The sequence below is a fragment of the Amblyomma mixtum genome, chromosome 6, assembly GCF_055824585.1.
Source record: "Amblyomma mixtum isolate Tamu chromosome 6, ASM5582458v1, whole genome shotgun sequence".
Taxonomy (NCBI): Eukaryota; Metazoa; Arthropoda; class Arachnida; order Ixodida; family Ixodidae; genus Amblyomma; species Amblyomma mixtum.
The window spans coordinates 31,851,103-31,876,115 of NC_143017.1; the positions used below are offsets into that span (position 1 = coordinate 31,851,103).

General features: G+C 49.6%; 1 protein-coding gene and 1 long non-coding RNA gene across 2 annotated transcripts in view; both read left to right on the forward strand.

The window, feature by feature from the left end:
• LOC149338727 (uncharacterized) overlaps window positions 1-25,013 on the forward strand; it is a 197,780-nt gene that overhangs the window by 155,186 nt on the left and 17,581 nt on the right. The window lies entirely within an intron of this gene.
• On the forward strand, window positions 2,179-4,179 carry LOC149338728 (uncharacterized). The gene has a single exon (XM_089547724.1). It carries the CDS (start codon window positions 2,722-2,724, stop codon window positions 4,054-4,056), a length of 1,335 nt encoding a protein of 444 aa, XP_089403850.1. The 5' UTR covers window positions 2,179-2,721; the 3' UTR covers window positions 4,057-4,179.

Genomic DNA, 25,013 nt, shown 5'->3' on the forward strand with positions numbered 1-25,013 from the left:
ATTAACAAATAGCCGCCAGAAAATGCTTCACGTCCCACGTGTTGCCAAAACAGGTTTGGTACCCAGCCAGTTGGAGGGGGACCAGCGATGGGCGCTACAAAAGCCCACAAAGACCGAAAGACCCTCTGAAAGAGTCTCGACTGTGCGGCGTGTATTTTGGGCATGGACGCCTCATGACATGCTTTTCTGGTGCCCCAATGAATTAACAAAGTGGACCGCAAGAGTTGTTGCTGCCACGACATCGAAATACCAAGGATCCTAAATGCGCACCTTCGGCAGCGTAATGTCTTCCTATTCAGACCGTTGTCCTTGCTTTCCATCTCCAGGGCACGTGACGCAGTTTGGTGCTCCGGGAGCACTGGCTTCGTATAGCGTTCTAAGTCGGCTGAAAGCTTAGGTACGCGGGGAAAATATAGCGATAACTGCGCTTATCTGGAAGAATAATGCATCCAATTTGGCTCTTCAAGCGTGGCTCGGATTTCCCGGCATGGACACCGGTATGTCTGGCGCAAAGACAGAGCCCCATTTGTCGTGGGTTGGCCGAAATAAAAGGCCTGAAATAAAAAAGTGCGACTTTTCTAAGTCCCGATGTAAACAGGAATCTTCCTTAATTGTAAATATTTATGTTATACTAAGTACTGAAAAATGCATTTAGTCGACCAAACCAAATTATTCTCACAAGCCATGCGAACTCAAAACTGCAGTGTGACATCCATATCAAGTGCTGATGGCTTCTCCCATACCAGTTTTTCTTTTTTTTTTGGTAATGTATTATTTGAAGACTTTTTTTTTTTATTTAGCGCCATAGTACGCACAAAAGCTCTTAAAATACTTCGTTTGTAAAGACACGAGCTTGGTTGCGTGTCTTACCCTGCGATATAGACGGGCATCAATGACTGTGCAGATAACTGCTCCAGTGGTTTGAACTTTTGTTTCTACAACTGAGAGAAAATATGTCAAGGGTGCAATTTGATAGAAGCATGATGCAGATGTTACTGAAAAGAGCACGACATACCGGCATCCTGAAATGTCATCACTTCAGCGCAGTTTCGCACTGATTATTCAAGAGCTGGGCTAGTCAGAATTAGAACATATACGCATAAAACAGAGATGGATAGTAAAGATGAAGTGCGGGCTTAACCATTTCTGTCTGCCTCCGTTAATTGTGTACGTCTTCTTGTAATTCTCAGCAGGCCAGCTTTCGAATAATTAGGTTTCCAACTAACCACAGACACTTCTTCGGAGGAGGGACGCACAAGAATAATTAAAAAAATACGCGCTCAAATTCTATGGAGAGACCCTGTTATCGCAAAGATTACAACTTAGAATTTTACAAAGGCTTTTGCACGTTAGTACAACCACTGCTTTATGAATCAGACAAAGGAATTACGCAGAATGCAATTAAACGCGGCAATTTTTACCGTTTTGTGTTCATTTTTAGCTGGGACGGAACAATTTTGAACAATGTCGACAAGATGGTCTTATGGTCTAGGTTTTTCATTAGAGCTTCGGTATGAGTTGAACTCCCGATGTTAATTTTTTTATTTGAAACCTTAAAGTAAGCTAGTCTGGGGCATTTGGAAGCAATCTGAAATTTTATATATATAATCATCATCACGCGAAGTGGGTCCAATTGAGAACAAAGGGTTCTCCCGAGGAGTCCATTGGGAATTTCGGTTTCGCCAGCAAATTGACTGCGCTGCTCACTCCGTGTTTTCGGTGACCCATGATTTTGTTTTCCTTCCCCTGGTGCTCACTCTAATCGGCCATTATTTGATCAATATTTTAGTGTTGAATTTCTCAACCGTCACCCCGCCGCCATCCCAATGCTTCTTTTAAAGCTACGACTTTTTTGGTAAATTGAATCAACGTGGTTTCGTTTTTTTTTTTTTACAAGAACATTCACTAGCTCTAAAATAATTATGCAGGTAAGAGTCTGAGGCAAGTATCCCTTCTGGAGCCTACTCGTGGAACACCTTGTGGGGATACACATGAATCCCCTGCCCCATTGTAACGGCCGCGCGTAATTATCACGCGATGCTATGCGCGCGCCGTTCGGGAGGTTTTGCGAGGGAGGGCACTCTCGCCACCCGCGCTTCCTTTCGCTCCCCGCCGCGGAGACTTTCCCTCTTTCCCCTCTTACAACGGAGAGACCTCCTCTCCACAGCACGGGAGGAGACGCGATTCTCCCGAGGCTCGCTCGTCTTCTGGCGGGAGCCGTGCACACGCACGGATCGGAGATCTGCCACGGAGACCGCTGCCCTTATCGCCCGGCCACCGTGTGTGACTTGACCGCCGCGGGCCGTGAGCGAGGAACCACGCGAGGTGAGCGGAACCTACTTCCCCCACATTTTTGCGTGCGTTCTGCCCTTTGTGTTTTCCACCCCCGTACGCGAGCGGAACATCCTCGCTCGTTACGGCGGTTGTATTGTTGCTGCTGCACTGTATTGCTCGGGAGCAATAAACGCTCCTCCGAGTAGCATACTCGTGTTTGTCCCCTCTGGCCCGAACCCGCCGTGGTTGCGACCTACCGCACCGCGGGTTGGGGGTCACAGCTCTGACTGCTAGGGCTGGCACGCTGGTGCTAGAGAGCGACAACTGCTTCTAGCCCTTTGAGCGTTATCACAAGAATAGACCCCCATATTCTTGGCGCCCAACGTGGGGCCAGAGGTGTGACAAACCGAGTGTCTGTGTGAGCGACTGCCGACACACAGACTAGCCATGGCGGCGAGCGGGATTGACATCCAGTCCCTGCTGTGGTTGTCCAATACGGCTTCTCAGCAGCAACATCTTGACACGGCAGTAACAACTACTGCAGGTGTGTTCCCAGAGGCTGACGCTAGCCCCTGTGATCTTATATCGTTTGAGCCGAGCGGTGCTTCACACGACACACCGGCTCAGACGAGCGGCGACGCTAGGCACTTCTCGCCAAGCGCTATGCCGCCAAGTAGGGAGAGCATGGCGCGACATGTGCAATCTTGCTCATCCCACGGGGCCGCTCAGCCAGAACTACCTGGCCAGGCCCAAGAGGCTGTGTTGCGCAATGCCTTGCGCCTCATAGAGAGCCTCACGGGTATCGTGCAGAACAACCTGCAAACACCCGCTCCAGCGGCGAGTCCGAGGCTAAGGGTGGGCCTTCCCAGCTACGGTGGCTACCATGATTTTGTCAGTGCCAACGAGTACCTTGAGCGCATGCTGACCTACCAGCAGGCGACAGGGCTTTCTGATGGCGAGATTCTGGCGCGTGTCGTGCCAATCTCACTGACTGATCAGGCTGCCCGCTGGTTCCGCCTTACTGGCTATCGGTCTCGCACGATGGAGGAGTTCCGAGCGAGGTTTCGCGAGGAGTTCTTGCCCGCAGATTACGAGCGTCGTCTGCGGCGCGAGTTGGAGCTGCGTACTCAGCATCCGGACGAATCGTTGCTTGAGTACGTGAGGGCGATGGACGAACTCTATCGTTTTGCAGACCCCTCAGCTTCGAACGGCGAGAGGGTAGAGCGTGTTACGCGACAAGCGCACCCTACCTTCGCAGCCTACCTACGAGGCGTACCGTTCAGGGACTTGGACGAACTCGCCTCGGCAGCCAAGCGCATACAGGCGGACATACTCGCCTCCCGCGCGTATCGGCCACCCCCGCCAGCGTCGCAGGCACTTGAGCCGCGATGCGCCTGGAACGGAGACACTTTTCGAAACCGTTCCCGGGGAGCCGAAATGGTTGCGTTCAGTGACGGGCAATTGAGAGACGGTTGGGAACTATCAGACCGAGCTCTCGACCCGTACACGTATGCTATGCGGTCAGCACACGCTGCGCGTGGCCAAGGTATGCAGAATCGGGACCGACATACCGACCCGAGGACGCTAGACCAAAGGGCATCTGCGACGGTTCGCCCGGCAGGGAGGAACGGTCAGCCGGCGCGAGGCGACAACTGCCCCGCCCGGCAACGGCCGAATACCCTCTGCTACCGGTGCAACCAACGAGGGCACTACGCCCGGGAGTGCAGAGGCCCCGTGAACCGAGAGCACGCGCTTTCGGGAAACGAACGCAGCCGCCGGTAAGCAACGCTTCGCAGCCGGCGGCGTCAACAGCGGTGCTCAGTGAGTCACACGAACTCCTAGCCCCGTTGGCTTGTCGTTTGGAACCACCCAGCGACACGCCAGTACCGCTTATTGAGCTTACAGTGGCACAACGTAAGTTCATGGCATTGCTAGACACAGGAGCGAGCGCATCCCTGTTTGGCGACGAGGTATGTGAGCATCTCCGTCGGAACGGACTCCGACTGCGAGCGAGCAACCTCACGTTCCGATTAGCCAGCGGCACTGCGCACGCGAGCGGTGCCGCGCGGCTTGTGGTGCGGTGGGAGAAAAGAGTGAGGCGCCAGCGCTTCGCTCACCTCCCCGGCCTATCGGTTCCAATTATTCTTGGTAGAGACTTCCTCGCCAAGACGGGCATTGTTATTGACGTCTGCAACGGAGGATATAGGGAGCGAGCATGTGGCACCCTGAAACCTTTCGTTCAACCACAAAAAGCGTCGAGAGCACATTCGCTTTCCGATGCTTCGCGCGCAGACGTACGCAACGATCGCCTGAAAAAGAGCCTCGAAACGCCTTCGGCCCGGCTGAACAACCAGCCTGTCGACCGCGCCGAGAGGAAAAGCGCGGAAGGGAACCCCTCCCCTCCCGCGCGACCCCCTGTCCCCCCTGCGGTTGCACTCTGTGCCGCGGCGGCATGCAGGCCTCCCCACCCGCTGCTGGACAACTCAGACAGCTTGTCGGGGGAGGAAAAAGCGCGTTTGTCTCTGCTCCTAAACGAGTACGACGCCGTATTCACGGAGCGGCCTGGCTGCACTACGCTGGTTAGGCACAAAATTGAGACAGGCGACGCTGTTCCATGGAAGTGCAATCCTCGGCCAGTCAGCTTGGCTAAGAGGAAAGCGCTCGATAACGCACTGGACGAGCTTCTCGATACAGGCGTTGTGGAACGATCAAACAGCCCCTGGGGGTTTCCAGTGGTGCTGGTGCCCAAAAAGGATGGAACAACCCGCCTTTGTGTGGACTATCGACGCCTGAACGAGGTGACACGGAAGGACGCATACCCACTTCCGAGCATTCCCTCGATAGTGTCCAATGTTGGTGGAGCGAAGTACTTCACTACGCTCGATGCTAGCAGAGGATACTTTCAGGTGGAGATGACCCCTAGTGATCGGGAGAAAACTGCCTTCACTTGTCACAGGGGACTTTTCCAGTTTACCCGAATGCCGTTCGGCCTGGTCGGCGCGCCCGCGACGTACCAGCGTCTGATGGACCGTGTCCTAGGCGATGCAAGGTGGCACCACGCTCTTGCTTACCTGGATGACATTGTCGTGTATTCGGAAACCTTTGATGAGCACTTACGCCATCTCAGGGATGTACTGGAAAGGCTGAGGTCTGCGGGAATCACTCTGAACCCGAACAAGACCCAGATAGCGGCGACCCGAATAACACTGTTGGGGTTTACGCTAGACAAAGGACGCCTTCTGCCGTGCGAAGACAAGCTGCGGGCTATTTTGCAGTTCCCGTCGCCGGCAGATATAGGCGGACTAAGACGCTTTCTGGGGCTGACGAACTTTTATCGACAGTTTATCCCAGATTGCGCAGCTCTGCAAGCCCCCTTAACAGCGCTGTTAAGGAAAGGTGTGAAGTGGCATTGGGGACCCGAGCAAGAGGCGGCACTACGCCATCTCACTTGCGCGCTCGCGGAAACCACAGAGCTAAGGCTGCCTGACCTGAACAGGGAATTTGTGATCCACACGGACGCTTGTGACCTGGGCTTAGGAGCAGTCCTGCTTCAAGAGCACGGAGGTAGCCTGAGACCGGTGGCGTTCGCCAGCCGCTCATTAACTCCCGCAGAGAGAAACTATTCCGTGACAGAAAAAGAATGTCTCGCGATTATCTTCGCTCTGCGGAAGTTCGACTACTATGTCGATGGAGTCGCTTTCGTGATTGAGACTGATCACATGGCACTCACTTGGCTGAGACGCCTAGGCGAGCCGTCCGGACGCCTAGCGCGATGGGCGCTACTCCTCCAGCGTTACGACTTTACCGTGCGCTACAGGAGGGGCAAGAACAACGTGGTGGCGGACGCACTTTCGCGCGCGCCCGTTGACGGCTTGGGAAGTAACAACACTGCCCATTCCGCCGCGCCCGACAGCCAGAGCAGCGCGACTGCCGCGCAGCTCACACAACGCCCCAAGGGAAGGGACACCCCGCCTTCCCAGGGCGAAAGCGTGAACCACTTTGAAGGCATCAGTTCAGTGGTGAGCGTTTTCAGCAGAAGGGAGCTGTTGGAGGCACAGCGGGAGGATCCATTTTGTCGAAAAGTGTTCGACGGGCTCAGGGAGCCGGGCGGCGCGGCCGCGGCGCACATGGAGGCAACTGGTATTGTTGTCCGTGCGGGGCGCTCGAACACAGCTGGTAATGCTGTGAGCGCGATGGATTCCTATCTGCTCGACTCCGATGGCATCCTGCTGAGATATATCCCCTCTGAGAAGGATACACACGAGTCCTTCAAGGTGGTGATTCCACGCACGCTGAGAGGAGCACTTTTACGCTACTTTCACGACACGTGCATCGCTGGGCATGCGAGTGGCCCTAAGACTTACCTCAAGTTGTGCCGCCTCGCTACCTGGCCTGGCATGAAGCGGGATGCGATACGCTACGCCCGCTCGTGCGACGTGTGCCAAAGGGTCAAGCCACGTGGTGGACGCCCACCTGGGCTCATGCAGCCGATCAATAGCCAGGGTCCTTGGCAAATTGCGGCTTGTGACGTCATGGGACCTTACCCCAGGACTCCGAGTGGAAACCAATATCTGCTCGTTGTCACAGACCATTTCAGCAAATGGGTGGAACTGTTCCCACTTCGAAAGCTGACGGCACGCGTAATCATGGGGAAGCTGATCGAGGTGTTCACACGATTCGGCTACCCCGGGCAGTTGATAACGGACAATGCATCGTACTTCACTGCCAAACTTTTCGTGGACTCCTGTGCGGCCCTTGGCATTAAGCACAGGAGAACAACCACGTACCACGCCCAGGCGAATCCCACGGAACGCGTGAACCGCAACATCAAGCACATGATCGTTGCATTTGCGGAGACGCACATCGACTGGGACACCTGTCTCCCCGAGATTGGGTTTGCTCTCAGGTCGACCGTGAACCGCTCGACTGGGCATACACCTGCCGCTCTCAACCTTGGCAGGGAGCTGCCGAACCCGTTAGAACTTACTCTACAGGTTCGCAGCAACAACCCGATTGCTTGGTCGGCACGCGCCGACTATGCGACCGGGCTGCGCGCGAGGATGACGGAGGCTTTGGACAAAGCACGCCGGAATCTGAGCACTGCTCGGGCCCAGCAGAAAGCGCAGTATGACCGCTCTCACCGGGAAGTTCACTACAAACCGGGTGACCTGGTGTTGAGGCGCAGTCACGTTCTGAGCGATGCCAGTAAGCGGTTTTCTGCTTCTCTGGCGCCGAAATGGACGGGACCATATGTAGTTCGGGAGAAACTTTCCTCTCTCGTCTACAGGCTGGCGGACTTTACGCTAAGACCGACCGGCGGGCCAGTGCATGTCTGTGATCTCAAACCCTACTTTGACAGAGGGAACGAGTGGCCTGTGGAGAACACCCTCCCCCGCCAGCAGGCAGCCGCACCGAGACGCAAGGCTCGACAACAGAGCCCGGCGCCTCGTTACAACTTGCGCCCACGGCAGAAACAACTCTGACCAACGCGCAGGGAGTAATTTCTCCTGCTTAATATGGACTGAACACCCCTTCCATATTTCGCACCACGGCTTCCGGAGCAAGCACACGCTTTCTCGTCGGAAAAGACCGAGCGGGGTTAGACTAGCTCAAAAAAAAAAAAAAATGTGTGTAAATCGTTAAAAGTAACTAAAAAGAAAAGACAGTTTTGCAGCCGCGGGCCAGCCTTCACAGCGTGCCCGGAGGAGAGCCAGCGGACGCCGCAACGACCGTTGCAGCTTCGAACACCGAGAGCCAGGCCGTTTGGAAGGCGGCCGCATTCCGGAGCCAAGAGCCCGCTGTCGCCATCAAGTTGCGCAGAAGAAGAACAGCTTCCGGTCGGCCGCGGGACGAGCGAACGAGAATTCGGAGAAACCGGGGCCTGTGTCTACCATGGCGAAAACTGCAGCAGAGAGGCCGCCTTGGAGTCCCCCTGTCCCCGCGGCAGCGGCTTCGCCCGCAAGAAAAGCTTGGTGCCCCGCTGGGCCCGCCTCGCAAGTCCTCTGTGGCAGAGGGAAAATGGGTCGGCGCGCCTTTGTCACCCCCCAAAGAGAGGAAAAGAGGGCGAGCCAAGAGCAAGCGGTTCATCCAGCTGAGTGGGGGCCTGCTGTACGCTGTGCGACGGGACGACACGGTGCGTAATTGCCCTGAGCCTGCCTGCCGCCCGCGCGTCCCGGCAAAGCTGCCCTGGCCGACTCACGGGACCTGCGGTCATCGACCCCCTTCAACCCTGGGCTCCACGGTCGTCCATGGCGTTCGTCTACACTGCCTTCCTGCCCTGGCGTCCACGGCCTTCGACGACGGCACTGCTGGCTGTGAGCTGAATCTTTTCTTAATTGGTTTTAAAGTTAAACGGCGTTCCGCCGGCCCCACTCGGTACACCCTTCGTGTGAACGCGGCCACTTCTCGGCCGTAGGGCAGTTTTAAGGAGGGGGGGATGTGGGGATACACATGAATCCCCTGCCCCATTGTAACGGCCGCGCGTAATTATCACGCGATGCTATGCGCGCGCCGTTCGGGAGGTTTTGCGAGGGACGGCACTCTCGCCACCCGCGCTTCCTTTCGCTCCCCGCCGCGGAGACTTTCCCTCTTTCCCCTCTTACAACGGAGAGACCTCCTCTCCACAGCACGGGAGGAGACGCGATTCTCCCGAGGCTCGCTCGTCTTCTGGCGGGAGCCGTGCACACGCACGGATCGGAGATCTGCCACGGAGACCGCTGCCCTTATCGCCCGGCCACCGTGTGTGACTTGACCGCCGCGGGCCGTGAGCGAGGAACCACGCGAGGTGAGCGGAACCTACTTCCCCCACATTTTTGCGTGCGTTCTGCCCTTTGTGTTTTCCACCCCCGTACGCGAGCGGAACATCCTCGCTCGTTACGGCGGTTGTATTGTTGCTGCTGCACTGTATTGCTCGGGAGCAATAAACGCTCCTCCGAGTAGCATACTCGTGTTTGTCCCCTCTGGCCCGAACCCGCCGTGGTTGCGACCTACCGCACCGCGGGTTGGGGGTCACAGCTCTGACTGCTAGGGCTGGCACGCTGGTGCTAGAGAGCGACAACTGCTTCTAGCCCTTTGAGCGTTATCACAAGAATAGACCCCCATAACCTTAAGGGTCGATTATACCTCGCACCCTCTTTTTTGTATGCATGACAGCACTACCCAGGCAGCGATGTCCACAATCTCAATCCCTCATCACACTTTCGACGCCGACGGCATTACCCTATGGTGCGAGACCGGATGTCCAAGGGACGTCGAAACTATCCTCCGGGAAAGCATAGACAACAGAATTCTTTTTAGCGCTCACAAACACGACACAATAAGAAAAGGGAGATAGGACGGAGCGCAATCCTGTCTCCCTTGTCTTATTGTGTCGTCTTTGTGTGCGCAAAAACGAATTCTGAGAATGAACCAACTAGCCCCACTACGCATATTACTTGATAGACAACAGAGTGGACCACCTACACAAAGCTGAACTCGAACTTCAGTAGAAAAGTCGTAGCTCCTCCTGATGAATCGAACACAATAGCAAAAGAAAACCAACGTTCTGATACAACACCGCCTAGGAGGAGAGTATATTCCAAAGGGGACATCGTGAAAAGTAGTCAGATTCACAATACATCACAGCACCAATGCAAACTCTAACCTAATACATAATCAAAAACATTGCAGAAATCTTACACACTTAATCCGACGGATCCTTACCAAGAAACACGGTCTCAGAGAAGTATAAGCGACGCAGCTCGTCACTGCTCTCTTGTATAGCAGGCTCGCGTACGCCACCACGTACCTAAAGCAAATACAAACTCGAAGAACCTTCACTCATGACTCTCCACGAGGCCGTCCTGGGTCTACCCATATACGCACCAAATCAGCGACTACAACACACGAGCCTCTTTCACACTCGCTCCGAACTAACACAACACAGATAGGAAAGTAGCCCGCTTTTCTTGTACGGAGCATGGATGCGACATACTGAGACAAGCAGCCGTTACCTTCATCCAGCTGACCCCATTAGTCATGGCCATGAGCTACCTTGCAACATCGCATTTCCAAACATACCGATAATATTGAAGAAGGATGGACAGCTGGGCGAGTTTGCAATAATTCATTATGGGGGGTACAGCGCGAAGACGAAGGACGAAGCAAGCGCTCGTCTGTGTAGTCTTCTTGCTTCGTCCTTCGTCTTCTTCACGCTGTACCGCCTATGATACCAATAAAATGACGCCACATCTCCACGACGGTAGACGTCAAGCACAAGCAAAAAATCACTACAGAGACAAGCAAGACATGTATAACGATATAAAACGGCGCCACACGCTCTGACATGGGATGATACCCGCACGCAATATAAGCACCCGGCCAGACAGCACCAATCACCCACACAGCTAGGACATTTTCCCATCCTCCCGACGTAATCAACCTTGAAACTCACGCGATAATACAGGTATGCCTTAAGAGAAGCCTCTCTACTCACTAGCACCAGAGCACTAACAACAGCACAAGATACATCGCCGACAACTGGAAACCCACCTATAGACTAGATTCTAATGGAATCGTGTAACCGCAGTCTGAACATTAGTCACCCTGTGTTGGACACCAGGTCAAATTGGCATCGAGGGAAATGAGTTGGTTCTTCAACGGGACCGCGAAATTTACATCCGCGCGCCCTTGATCCGCTGGTGAAATTCAACGTCAGTGGAAGCCGCCGCATCGTACAGAGAGCAGTAGCTGAATCATAGCAGAACACCAAGGAAAACCGCACAATCTTACCCCAACCCGCCCGTCACTCAACACGGAACAAGCACACATCCTTCGCAGAATTAAAACGCTCTCCTCACCCCACTAATGCTCAGTAACTTCGGATGGCGCGACACAGCTCACTGCCCGAACTGTCCGGAGATACTGACAGATATAGAAAACATTCAGTTGTCATATAACACTGCCATTACCTCTCCTTGTGTTCTTTACCCTCCCCCTCTTTCGTGGAGTGCTTGGCTTCATTCGGGCTCGGCAGATAAAGAACGGGCCTGTGCGGAGCAAGTGTTGTCATAATGCGATAATGTTACAGTTGACGTCAGGAGCAAAATCCGCTGCCGATGTCACAAAATTCGCTGATTGGTCAAGAGAAGATACGTGAATTGGTGAAGTCATCACAACCTGTCTGCCACGACGTAAGCAACCTAATTTCTAGACAGCATCTTAGACAGAGAATCTAGATCAAAAATAAGACAAAAATGTTATACACGCAATGTCTTCGCCTCACAGCATAGCGGACACCTTCTAATGCAGCCAGCAGCCCGACTGTGGCGATTGACGCAACAACAGTTTCAAAGAAACTGACGCCAACACACGCAGAAGTTTCAACAGAGCTGCGACAAATGTGAAATCTAATCTTATCGCATTCCACTCTTTAGGTGACTTAAGCGACCCCACAGATTCTTCACTGGGCCTTAGTGCTGGCTTGAAACTAAGTTTTTTTTCCTCCTCCTCCTCGTTCTCCTCGTGTAGCCTCAACTCAGCAAGCAAGCAGGGAGCTGTTATGTACTTATGTGCGCGGGATTTCCAGAATGCGAGCACATTTTATAGAGACTGTACTTTATTTCACCCTCCGCGGTAGCTTAGTGGTCAATACGTTCGACTGCTCACCCCAAGTACGCGGGATCGAATCCCGGCCGGGGCGGCTGCATTTCTCTGGAGGCGAAATTAAATAACGCCTGTAAGCTGTGCGATATCAGTGTATGCGTTTAAAAAAATCCAGGTGGTTTATACTACCGCAACCACAACAGTCGTCTAGTGCCAAAAAGTGAGGCATGATATAAAACAAAACGCCGTTACCCGAAACCATTCGGACAGACCAAGTTTTACTGCATCGAGATTTTTTCTACAAGGGCAGCCTCTCTTGAACATTGGCTCAGACACTATACAGCGAGACCCTATCAAAGCTGAAAGAAAGGTCTATAACGTTACATGCACTGAAATGAGAAGTTATACTCACGTTTGTTTGAGGATGAGTTTTGTCTCCTCAGAGTATTATCTGGACACGTCACTTATGCGTATTGTCTTTGATCGGCGTAGAGAGCCCGGATTTCGTCTGTATAGCGATTAAATCAAAAGCAAGTTAGCGCCCAGAGACGACCAGTTCAGGCCAAGCTTTTTTGCGCATATTAGCATGTTGCTGCGGGGAAACTAAGTGTGAATAAGTTAAAACCGCTAACAAGAAAACGCAGAAAAATAGTGGCTTAAGGAGAACAAGTACCATAGCTGTTTCTTATCACTTTCGATTAGCGGTCATATCACGTTCATTGTGGATGAATCGGTTAAGCATTGAAGCCGACACGAGAAAATTTTTCTAGTTTTACTGTTCGTGTCTCATTTACCTCTCGTTCGCGCGTCACTGAGCGCCGATAGTATATACCTTCCGCACATTGGCTTTCCTTTTAGCTGCTGTGAAATACAATATCTTCGTCCTACTCCTTCAAATGTATCGTGTTTGCCACTTGGTGCTGCCATAATGGCGCTGCACCATCTTTGCATTGATTGATTGATTGATTGATTGATTGATTGATTGATTGATTGATTGATTGATTGGAATCTCCCTCCTCACTACCTTCGGCAATCCAGGAGCAGCGACTCCGTCACAGCAACGGAACAGCAAGTCCTTGAAGGTGCTCGGACAAATCGCGAAGTACTCTGCGCACTCCTGGCAAATGAGCCTGATTAAATACCGACAGGGGCGCCGAAGGCTTCGTTCTTGCTGTGTTTGCTCTGTCCGCTTTCGGTGCTAGCGACGGTGCTGAGAGAGTCCCCCCCCCCCCCCCCCTCCACTTCGAAACGGAATGCTTCACTTAGGTTCTGTCTCAAACGCGAGCATGCCTACTACACATTCTGTTTCTTTCAAAGAGGCAGTGGTAAAACTTTGGAGGATATTCAGTGCGCGGAACAATACCACATTCCTCAGGCCACTTGTACGCTGTGTAAAATATTTGTCGTTTTTTTTTTGTTAAGAATGCTAATGCGTTAAATGAAACCAGAACTTGTCCCGAACCATTGTGATCAGATGAAAAAACAAAAAATTATGCCGCGGGACCTTTTGCACTTCAATAAATTCACATAAGTCGGCGTTTCTCACGTATCAACAATGTTAGCAAATTGTGTGGATTCCACATTACCAACATGCAAAATATGAAAAGGAGATCGCTAAAACTGACCTTTCTGTTCCGCTCGTTCAATCATTTCAAGCGTTTGCTGCCACCGTGGAAGTCGAAGACTCCTACCACCTTCAGGCCACCGACTATCTCCCCACCCTCATTGGCTTTCGCCGAGCACTACCCACCCAAGACCTTTTCCTTCTTGGGTGCCTTTCGGGGAAGGCGTGCCTTCCCCGAAAGAGCCCTCCCCTTCTCTACCCGATCGGCCTTAGATACCGCCCTCATAGCATTCAGCCCACGACCGGTAACCCTTCGGTGGATCCCTGGTCACATGGGCATTTCCGGCAATGAGCTGGCTCACCAGCGTGCCTGCGATACTATACGCCTTGCGCCGGGGATCCCATGGACGAGCCCACCGACGGAGCGGGCGGTCAGGGCACACGCAACAAAAATTGGACTTTGCTGGTTTACCACCGCCACACCCATCCTTATCGATCCGTGAAGCTGGCATTCCTCGCCGAATACAGTTTAATCTCCTATATACACCAGCCAAACTTTATCTGTACCGGTACACTTCCACAGCTCAGTGCCCAAACTGTCCACACACATATGCAGACATAGAACACTGCCTTACACATTGCCATGCAGCCTTCCAGTCCCCCGCCTATCCTTTCCCCCCCACCCCACCGTGGCCCATCTGGCTCGCCTCTCTGGATCTGAGGCTGCAACGTGCCCTCGTCGCCTTGGCCCAGGACGTACTGAACGCCTAACATAAAGGCTGTTTTAATGAAAGTGTCACGCCACCACCACCACCCAGCTGTCTCGAATCAGCTCCGCTTCCAGGGAGTGGTCTGATACAGGCTCTGTATTCTGTCGCGAGGAAGGCCACAACGTTCCGCACAAATAAAATAAAAACAAACTTTATTTTATTAAGATGTATTTTAAAATTACTGTGAACCTTCACAAAGAGTTTTACGTAGGGGTCAGACGTACGTGCTAACAGGAAAAACAAGTGGCAGAAAAAAAAAGACATAACAAGACTCGAATCAAGCAGGATATCCGACATGATTAGTCGAGTTGGGTGGACGGCCTGTACCCAAAAAGTGCGCTGAACGACCTGAATATGCGCACACTTTTCCTACCAGCCGATCTGACGATCAGGAATAGACAAAGAGAGGAAGAGCGTGTGAAGAAAATAAAAAGAAGAATAGCACACGTGTGAGCCGCACTACACGCACCCAAAATGCTAAGAGCAAAACAGCAGCACCGCAGGCGAACAAACCAAGAACGACGTTTCAACTTTCACAAAAAAGACTTGGCAATCGGGCGCAATAGTTGCCCCACGATTCGAGTATTTGTGTATTGAAATCTTGGGCATGTGTTGCGAATTTTCCATTGTAAGATAACTGAACCTGCAAGACGCCCGCAGATCGAGCAAAGAAGAGCCGTGATGGTGCATTCAGGCAAGGAAAATGATACCTTGGATACTACCGCGTTATGACATCTAACCCACAATTCCCTGGTGTAAAGTAATAAAAGAGTACGCATTTGCAGTAAAGCGAACCATCCACGTGAGGGTAGCACGTGAATTTTTCTTAACTGCGTTCAGAGCTTATTTAATGATACAAATAAAATTAAACCTGTACTCGGTCTAGAAATGGATCTCAATATCGACATGCTAAATTCATTAACATCACCGCCTAATTTTGAAGCTCCATTACACTGGAATGGTATCAACAACCTAACTGCAAAAGCCATGTGCGCAAAAAGCATCAGAATGCATTAATCGACCTCCTTATAATTAAAAAAAAAATTGGCGGGGACTTAGCTTTGGTTAAGCCTGGTAGGTTGCAAAAGCAGGTGTTTTATACTGCATATGCAGCGCCTCTAGTGGGAAGAGCGCGGCGAGCCGTGGCAAGCGGCCGCCGTAACCCGACGAGCCGAGTTGGTAGCCCGTCTCTCGCTCCTGGTATGACGTCACGCTGTGACGTCACTAGGCATGGTATAACGTCAGGGATCATTCTAAAGGTCAAACGTGGCAAGTGGCCGCCGCTACGCGAAAGGCCGTTCTTTGTTTTTTTTTTTTGGGGGGGGGGAGTAGTATCGCTTTCGCAATAAAAAGAAACGCCACAACATAATATTTCTGGAGTTTTTGTCGCGCATATCGAAGAGCACAAGCCTATCGTCTTCGTCAGAGAAGTACAAAGGAGCCTGATGTTAGCGGAGAAATACTAAACATAAATAACTACTCATTTAAAAAATTTCCCAGAAAAAGTTTGGAGCATATGTTTTGCTTGGAAACTCCGGACGACGAGTATAATAATTTATTTGTGTCTATTGCTACACTATGGGGCAGAAACGTGGAGGCTAATAAAGAGGGTTAGGCTTAAGTTAAGGACAACGCAGCGAGCTATGGAAAGGAAAATGATAGGTGTAACGTTAAGAGATCGAAAGCGGGCGGAGTGGGTGAGGGAACAAACGCGGGTTAATGACATCTTAGTTGAAATCAAGAGGAAGAAATGGGCTTGGGCAGGGCATGTAATGCGAAGGCAAGATAACCGCTGGTCCTTAAGGGTAACGGAGTGGATTCCAAGAGAAAGCAAACGTAGCAGGGGACGACAGAAAGTTAGGTGGGCGGATGGGATTAAGAAGTTTGCGGGGATACAGTGGCGGCAACTGACAAAGGACAGGGTTAATTGGAGAGACATGGGAGAGGCCTTTGCCCTGCAGTGGGTGTAGTCAGGCTGATGATGATGATGATGATGATGATGATTGCTACACTCTTGTTTGCAGTCGTTTATTACAGTTACTAAACGAAAGCGTTACCATCCACGTTAGTCTCAAAAAATTAAATGGTTTCAAAGGACGTGAAGCGTAGTTAGTTGACAGTACTCATATCTACACACTTCGCAAACGCCTGCAAGATATTTAGACGCCATCAGAATGAAACAAATGCTCTCGTACGGGGTACAAAGCTCGTTTTTTTTTAATCTTTTTCAACTTATTTTCCATTCTGATCCGGGTGCTTTTACAAAAGATATTTAATAGAAAATGTTTCCAATGCTTCAGAACACCTCTGAATTCCCTTGAATGATCCACGTGTGTGGTATATTTAATTGGCGGCCGCATTTAATCATTATTTCGTCAGTTTAATTGCAGATTCATAGCGTGAGGTTGTTTAAACACTATTGGTAATAACGACAGTTTCCACCTAGACATCATAAATGAAATAAATGCGGTACGATATGTAGCACAGGGTAGCATTTGCGTGACCGCCACGGCCGACAATCAAGATCGCCTGTCTCTATGCTGCAGTGTGATCGCCCTCGTGCAAGCAATCTGCCTTCTCCTGAGCACGGTGATCTGAAAACGACATCGACGATTATCGATGTGCTGCGCACAAGCTATCCTGGAAAAGCGATGACCTCAATTGACTCCTGACTGTGAGTCACGACGCTGCTAAAGGCTTTGTTCCCAGAACAGCAGTGACGTGCGCGCCACGGTCGACAGTCCAGCTCAGCTGGCTTTATACACTCTGCTGCAGCTTGGGAGTTTGGTTTGGTTTAAGGGGTTTAACGTCCCAAAGCGACTGAGGCTATGAGGGACGCCGTAGTGGAGGGCTCCGGAAATTTCGACCACCTGGGGTTCTTTAACGTGCACTGACATCGCACAGTACACGGGCCTCGAATTTCTCCTCCAAAGAAATTCAACCGCCGCGGCCGGGATCGAACCCGCGTCTTTCGGGCCAGCAGCCGAGCACCATAGCCACTGAGCCACCGCGGCGGCACTCTTGGGAGTTTCAATTTTGTGAAGTACCGCCTCTTCTGTATCTCACAATCTGCCACGCCCCCCCCCCCCCCCCCCCCCCCCCAAATTAAGCATTGTTACAACATGACACTGAAACTGCGTGCCTCGTGCAGTTACGCCCAATATAAGTAAAGAGTTGTTGGCATGCGCGTTTGAAGATCTGGAGAATGAAATCAAGGCAGGCTTGAAAGCTTTCGATAATTCCCTTGGACGGGACACGCACCCCGAACACTAAAAATGAAAGTGCATCCTGAAATTTATAAATGACAAATAGTACGAAATTAAAGTCGATTTCTGAACAGTACTTGACCAAAATGAGCAATATTCAAGAAACGTCAACATGGAGATAAAAGGCCTACCCGTGGAACCAGAGGAGAACCTTGATGAAATGGTGGCGGAAATGGGCGATGTCATTGGCTAAAACATCTTATCCTCCGACCTTGACGCATGACATATCGTACCTATTCCCAGAAGCCCATTAGTATTTAGGACTGTTGCCCAGTTTGTCCTGGCGAAAAAAACGCGGTGCTGCCTTTTAAAAAGTGAAAAGGAAAATTATCTGTCTAGCGCTAAACTTGGGGTGAAGTCAAAGATACCGATGTATATTAATGAACATTTTTGCTCTGATTGCGAACATGCGCTTGTGAAAACAGTCGGTAAGAGACGCGAGGCTAACTTGAATTTTGTTTGGAATGGTGCCTCCCATACTTCCCAGCCACGGAAATCAGATGTCAGTCAAGTGCAAAGATTTGAAAACAGAGGGCCTAAAAATTAATATGGAGAAAGCTAAAGTAATGTTCAGTAATGCCGGAAAGTAACAACAGGGTACTATATGCAATGAAGCATTGGGAGTACTATGGGAATACACCTAGTTAGGGCAAGTAGTGGCCGCAAATATGGACCACGAAAGTGAAATAACTACGAGAATAAGAATTGGGTACAGCGCATTTGGCAGACACTCTCTGAATATCAATTGTAATTTATCAATATCTCTCAAGAGGAACGTATATAACATATGCGTCTCAGCGGTAGTCATCTATGGAGCAGAAACGTGGAAGCTAACGAAAAGGAATGAACATAAAAATTAAGGGCAACACAGGGAACCATGGTAAGGAAAACGATAGCTGTCACGTTAAGAGAAAAGAAGAGAGCAGTGTGTCAACGAACATACTCAGGTTAGTGATATACTAGTCGAAATCATAAAGAGACTGGCATGGGCAGGGTCTATAATGCAGGATAACCGGATTATAAAACAGGGCAAGCTAGTAGTAGTAGGGGTTTCATGAAGTCAGGTGGGCGGATAAGATTAAGATATTTTCGAGCATAAGGCGACCACGCCTAGCACAGAACAGGATTAACTGGAGGCATATTGGAGAGGTCTTTGCCCTGCAGTGGACGTAGTCAGGCTGATGGTGACTGAGAATTCTGAACGCGACAGATGTGGCTAACATGTCAACTCACTGCACCTTGGCGATCGGCGCCCTCGACTACGGACACGTATCTGTTCCTTGCTCCCGTGGCATTGAAAAAGCTCCCTCAAGAACATGCCCAAGATTTTTCATTGAAGCTACCGATGATTGAACAGCAAGAATGGCAAAATACAGCCACTTTGCGACTTCTATATACCGGGTGTTTCAGCGAACACTTTAAAAAATTTTCAGAAATAGGCTTTTTGGGGTAAAAATATGGCTTTTGCGGCACAGTACTACCAGTGTTGGCGGACACCAGAAAACCGGTCAATCGACTTAGGTAGTAAGGTGCTTAACTAATTTTTAATAAATAATTGTTTAACTAGTAGACGTAGGCACCTACCTGCAACTAGAGATTTGTAGCCGGACGTTAGTATTAGCCATATCAGTATTTTTAGAATTTAGAAAACGTGATGGCCGTCGCCGCTGAGGCTCCACAAATTTTGGCCACATCGTGCGAATATACATGCGCTTTTGAAAGCATGCAGGAAAAGTAACCCCTCCAGTGCACGTAACTAGTCGGAAAAGCCTAATTTTATCCAGGCACAGCGCCAAGGGTAATCGCGTTTTTGAAATTCTAAAAACTGATATGGCTATTACTAACGACCGGCTACAGATCTCTAATTGCAACCAGGCGCCTCTCATATGAAAAAGTTAATTATTAGAAATTTGTTAACCATCTTACTAGTTAGTATAATTCACTGGTTTTCTGGTGTCCACCAGGCCTGGCCCTACCATGCTGCAAAAGCCATAACTTTACCCTAAAAAGCTTATTTTTGAAAATTTTTGAATGTGTTCGCGGAAACATCCGGCATATTCTTTTCAAGCCATAATGTTCGCGGAGACCTCGTACTAAGACAAAGCGAACTATCTAGGTTTGGGTGCTATACCATATCGCTCTAAACGGTGCAAGAATATGTAGGTTGGCACATGCTACGCGAAAAGCACTGGACGCCAGCGGCGAGATGAAGTACCACTAAACCGGGCTTATGATCGCAGCATGTCCCATCGGCCGAGCGGCGAAACTTCGCCAGCGGAAATAAACGCATACAAGAGCTGTCTCGTTGCCTTAGAAACCGGATGCTATCGCGCAGCGCATCTTTCTTGGCGTTTGGCCAGCCAGCCGCGAATCATTGCAACCACGTGCGATAAAACCTTTGTTATTTTTTTTAATGCATGCACTAGGCCGGGCGCGCATTGACGGACGCATGGGTTGGCGAGGAACGAAGGAAACGACGATCGAGTGAAGAAATGAAAGAACGAAAGAACGTCAGGGGAAAATAACTACTTCATCATCAAGACGCCGGCTATTCCTGTGCAAAAGGTTTCAATAACGCGCGAAAATTGGTTACTTCGCGCAGAGCGATTTGTAGCACCAAAAGAACGTGGGGAGTTTATCTGCCGACGGAGTGGGCCCCGGTGTCTCCACCTTACATCTTACTCTGCGCCCTAATTAGGCCTAGCGCAACAGGTGGCTCTTCAGTCTGATTTTTCAGCCTTGCACGGTTACAGAGCTCAAACAGTTCACGCGGTCTACAGCGGACTATGAAATATTTACAGTTTAATGCGACCGCGTATGTGACTGTGTTGTACTGTCTCCTCGACGACAGTTAAGAAAAATGCCTCAATATTCTTGAAAGACTCGTTGATTATGTGTCCACCATTAAGTATTCCTTGGCCTTAGTTGTCGATGTGAACATTCACAAGCAAAGCGCTTCGGTCCCCCCAAAATAACTGACGCCTTTGATGCAAATGGTTTTTCCAACTTTGTTAATGGGTGAACAAGAAAAAAAACCTATACGCCTTCCTCTCTTGATATAATCATCACTGAGCGAACCAGAACAAAAAAAAGACCCTCTACGCCTTCCTCTCTGGATATAACCATCCCAAATTATCAAATTCACGCTGCAAGTGCTAGCATACTTATAACAAACATAGCCGACCACCTGCCAGAATTCGCCTTGATTCATGTTTGAGTTCTACCGTTCCAACAGTTTCCATGTGCTTTCAGCGCTGAAATATGTTAACCCTTGAGAGCCTCCGAGCTGAAATGTGCACAGCTAAATGGAATGGCACGGCAACTTTAAAACAAAAACACGAATGACGCGTACAACACCAAGGTGATCAAAATTAAATCTGCCTATGATGAATGCGTTTTTGATCCAAGGCCATCGCAGACGAAAGCTAAAAAGCCTTTGATAACCCCGGACCTACTGCTCAAAATAAAGGGGAAAGAGCTATTTGCGCAATTAACTCAATCCTGTGAGGCTTCAGATCGACCTAGAAAGGTTTTAAAGATTCTGCAATCGACTTAAGCGTGAACTAAAAGTCGCAAAGTTTAATTACACAGCATTTTCTCTTCGATTTACCGTAATATTGGGTCACAAAATGGCATTGACAAAGCTTCTAATCTTACTTCATAGCTCCTGTCGCTTCAATAACCAAAGCCGGCATAGTTTTGGCGGAGAAGGCCTTTCGAATTCATTTAACGAGAGCTCCCTGAACGTCTCAAGAAAACTCCGCTCTCTGTTGGCGTTCCGTAACTGAAAATGAAGTCTTGACAGTTTTTACAAATCGGAAGTTCTGTGGAGCAAAGCACAAAAAGTGACTTCTAGACAAAACTCTTTAAATACGTTGTTGACCTATTTCCCCCCTACCCTCCCTATTTATAATCTAACACTGACTATCGGTGCCTCTTCAAACTAAATGCAAAGTGTTAAAGTTTTCATTCATAGCGAAGGGTGCATCTGATTTTTGAAATTACAGGCCTATTTTAGTTCTATCAGAGTAATCAAAGAGCTTATAAAAAAAATGTGCTCCAGAATAGCCAGATTTCGAGATAAGCATTCTGTTCTGTCCGGCCAACTAACAGCATTGACTACGCAACCAGAAATAACAATAAGTTTGAGAAACAACACCTTGTCTTTCATATCTGTTTACTTTTCAGGGGCGTTGGACTTAGCCGGAATTCGCTAATATAGAAATTCTATCATAAGGGAAATACAGGAGTTACAGGTCATCCTTCCTACAACTACAGCCGCCGCGGTGGCTCAGTGGCTATGGTGCTCGGCTGCTGACCCGAAAGACGCGGGTTCGATCCCGGCCGCGGCGGTAGAATTTCTTTAAAGGCGAAATTCTAGAGGCCCGTGTACTGTGCGATGTCAGTGCACGTTAAAGAATCCCAGGTGGTCGAAATTTCCGGAGCCCTTCACTACGGCGTCTCTCATAGCCTGAGTCGCTTTGGGACGTTAAACCCCATAAAACCAAACCTTCCTACAACTACGACTAACTCATCGCAAACAAATGAGGGTCATCATAACAAGCTATCGAATTTAGAACCACTCCTTTCTGGTTTGCCCCGATATTGGGGTCCTTATTATTCCTCATATATATCAATGACAAATTATCTTCTTCGCCTACCGCTAATTTAAGTTTTGCTGACTCAAGGCAGTCATCACAGCTAGCACTGAATACGAAATACTTTTGCGAGGAAACGAATTGCCAGAGTACCTTCACCGCTAGCGAGATAAAAGATATCTAAGCGTAAATTCTATTTAAAAAAATATCTGCCTCTCCCGTAACCGAGAGTAGACTAAGCATGAAATGTTTACGGGCATAACACATTGGTTGTAGATGGTACTAGTCAAAATCCTGAAATGGGTCTAGTGTTCAACACACCACACCACACCACACCACACATACTGTGCACTGGTTCATGTGGACGCAATCATTTCCTGTGAGTGCCTGGGGAATCTCTTCCGCCCTGCCTCGTCAGCTGTATCCGTTTTCTGTCAGGCTCCATTGCTCGGCTTAAGCAGCTGTGACGGTGGCGGCATTGAAATGCAGGACGATGCAGAAGCGTACGCGGACACGACGAGACGCAGGTCTGACAAGAATGTATATGCAGCGCGTTCGAATACTCCGCGAGCGTGTATACATCTGCCTGCCAAAGGGGGAAACGTCATGAGCTGAAAGCCCAGCGGCCGGTCTTTACATGCGTGAGTGTGGGACAGCAGCGCCATCCTTGGGGACGGCGCGGAAGCAGTTTTTCCGCCCAAAACGCTTCTCACCCAGGAGCTCCCCCTTGCTCTAAGCGGCCCTCTCTCTTAGAGAGTCTCGTTAAATCTCGTACGGTGCCCGGTTGCTCTCGTTTCAGCTGCCGGATTTGTGGAATTCAGTGCCCCGATAAGTGAAATTCAGTGCCCGGATGCTGGCTCTCGGTCTCGGCGTGACGTCACCACACTGTCGACAACAAGAGCTAAAAGCATTTCATGCTTAATAACGAAGGCTATTGTATTCCGAGACAAAAAAAAACTTCAACCTTACGCTTGGCAAGACTGCTATTGAAATAGCGCTTTGTTGACGCAAGCCTGTTGATTGCGTCTGTTGTACATGCGTGCTGTTTGCTGAAGGCCGGAGAACTATGAGGCGGGCGGTAATGATGCTGATTTTGGATTTATTAGACGACGCAGACAATCTGGGACAGTGGCAGCTTTGTGTGCTTTCTTTATCCGAACAACCAACCAACAAACCTACATGCGCTATAATGTGGCACTATTGTGTATTTACATTGTTTTATTCTCCACCTCGTGATCAGTAAGTGGTTTAATGCTGCTGCGAAAGCATGTTTTTAGCTCGCACAGTTATACCTTTTTTTCTGTTTTCTGGCCTCCAACTGTCTAGCGAACAGCTGTAGCCATACCTTGCCTCGGCGAGTTGGTGTAGGGGGCCTTGCACGCTGCATTTAAGCGGCTCTTTTTCCCTGAGTTCCCTCACCCCTTCTTTTACTTTGTGCCGACGAGATAGAAGTAAATCATTCATTCATTCATTCATTCATTCATTCATTCATTCGTTTGGTTTATTGGTTTATTGGGGTTTAACGTCCCAAACCGAGTCAGGCTATGAGGGACGCCGTAGTGAAGGGCTCCGGAAATTTCGACCACCTGGGGTTCTTTAACGTATGCACTGACATCGCCCAGTACACGGGCCTCTAGAATTTCGCCTCCATCGAAATTCGGCCGCCGCGGCCGGGATCGAACCCGCGTCTTTCGGGTCAGCAGCCTCATTCATTCATTCATTCATTCATTCATTCATTCATTCATTCATTCATTCATTCATTCATTCATTCATATACTGCCCATTTATCTTAAGTTAGCCACATGGTGCGTGATACTGACAACGTACGAGATAAGTATGTTTTAGATATGATTCTGCTACATCAAACTTCAGAACGTACAGACTTCAAAAGCACCCGTATTATCGGCAAGAACGATAACATTAGCACTGCAAATTAGACAACGATCCCCATTTTACATGTTCTCCAGAAGGTGCAAAGAAGTACTATATGTAATAATTATTACGAAATTTAAAAATAAATTAGTCCCTAATAATATGATTTCCTAAAAGTAAGATCTTCTGACCTGGCACTCTAAACCAAAAAAAATACAGTATTATGCCAGACTTCGATGGCAGAGAGTAAGTAACTGGTATATCTACCACCTGCTCCAGAGTGCTCGATGGCTTAATTTGCCTCATTTTACTTCAGGAATTGGAACTCTATAGTGTGTTATTTCTTCGTGGTAACAACACCCATACATGGAGTTGTTAAAAACGAGAATAAGCCTTGCCGAAAGCACTTAGATAACGTGGCCCTCAAGGAAGTATCGTTGGAGAACTACGTACTGCTTATTTTCGAGCTAAGGCATGGTATTAATGGTTTAACTTTCTAGAGCTGCACTATGCGAGGCGCCGTAGTCCATAGCTCCGGATCACTTAATTTGGACCACATGGGTTTCTTAAATGCGCGCTGACATCCCAGACCTCATGGGTGTTTATTGATTTCATCTCCAGCGAAATGCGGACGCCGCGGCCGTGAATCCATCCCGCAACATTGTATTTATTTTCGTAAATGACATTGTAAATTCTTTGCATAAAAACAGCGCAGCAGATAGGACCAAGAAAATTAGGCACGAACGCAGTCACTGTGTTAGTGTCTTGGCCCCGTCTGTTTCGCTCTTTTTATGCAAATAATGTACCAACTAGCCCAAATAATGTACCAACACTGTAAATGTTCGCACAAAAACAAGTTGTGGATTATACGATAATATAAGCTGAGAACACAATAATTTCATTTTAAAATAGCAGGGTCACACAGAACTTGTTACCTGCAGAAATTAATCACTATAATATTTACGCGTAACACGCCGCGGTGGCTCAGTTGTTACGGCGCTCGGCAGCTGACCCGAAAGACGCGGGTTCGATCCCGGCCGCGGCGGCCGAATTTCGATGAAGGCGAGATTCTAGAGGTCCGTGTGCT

Bases quoted from the DNA above. Each gene is read 5' to 3' on its own strand.
- LOC149338728 (XM_089547724.1), top strand. From the start codon at position 2,722: ATGGCGGCGAGCGGGATTGACATCCAGTCCCTGCTGTGGTTGTCCAAT.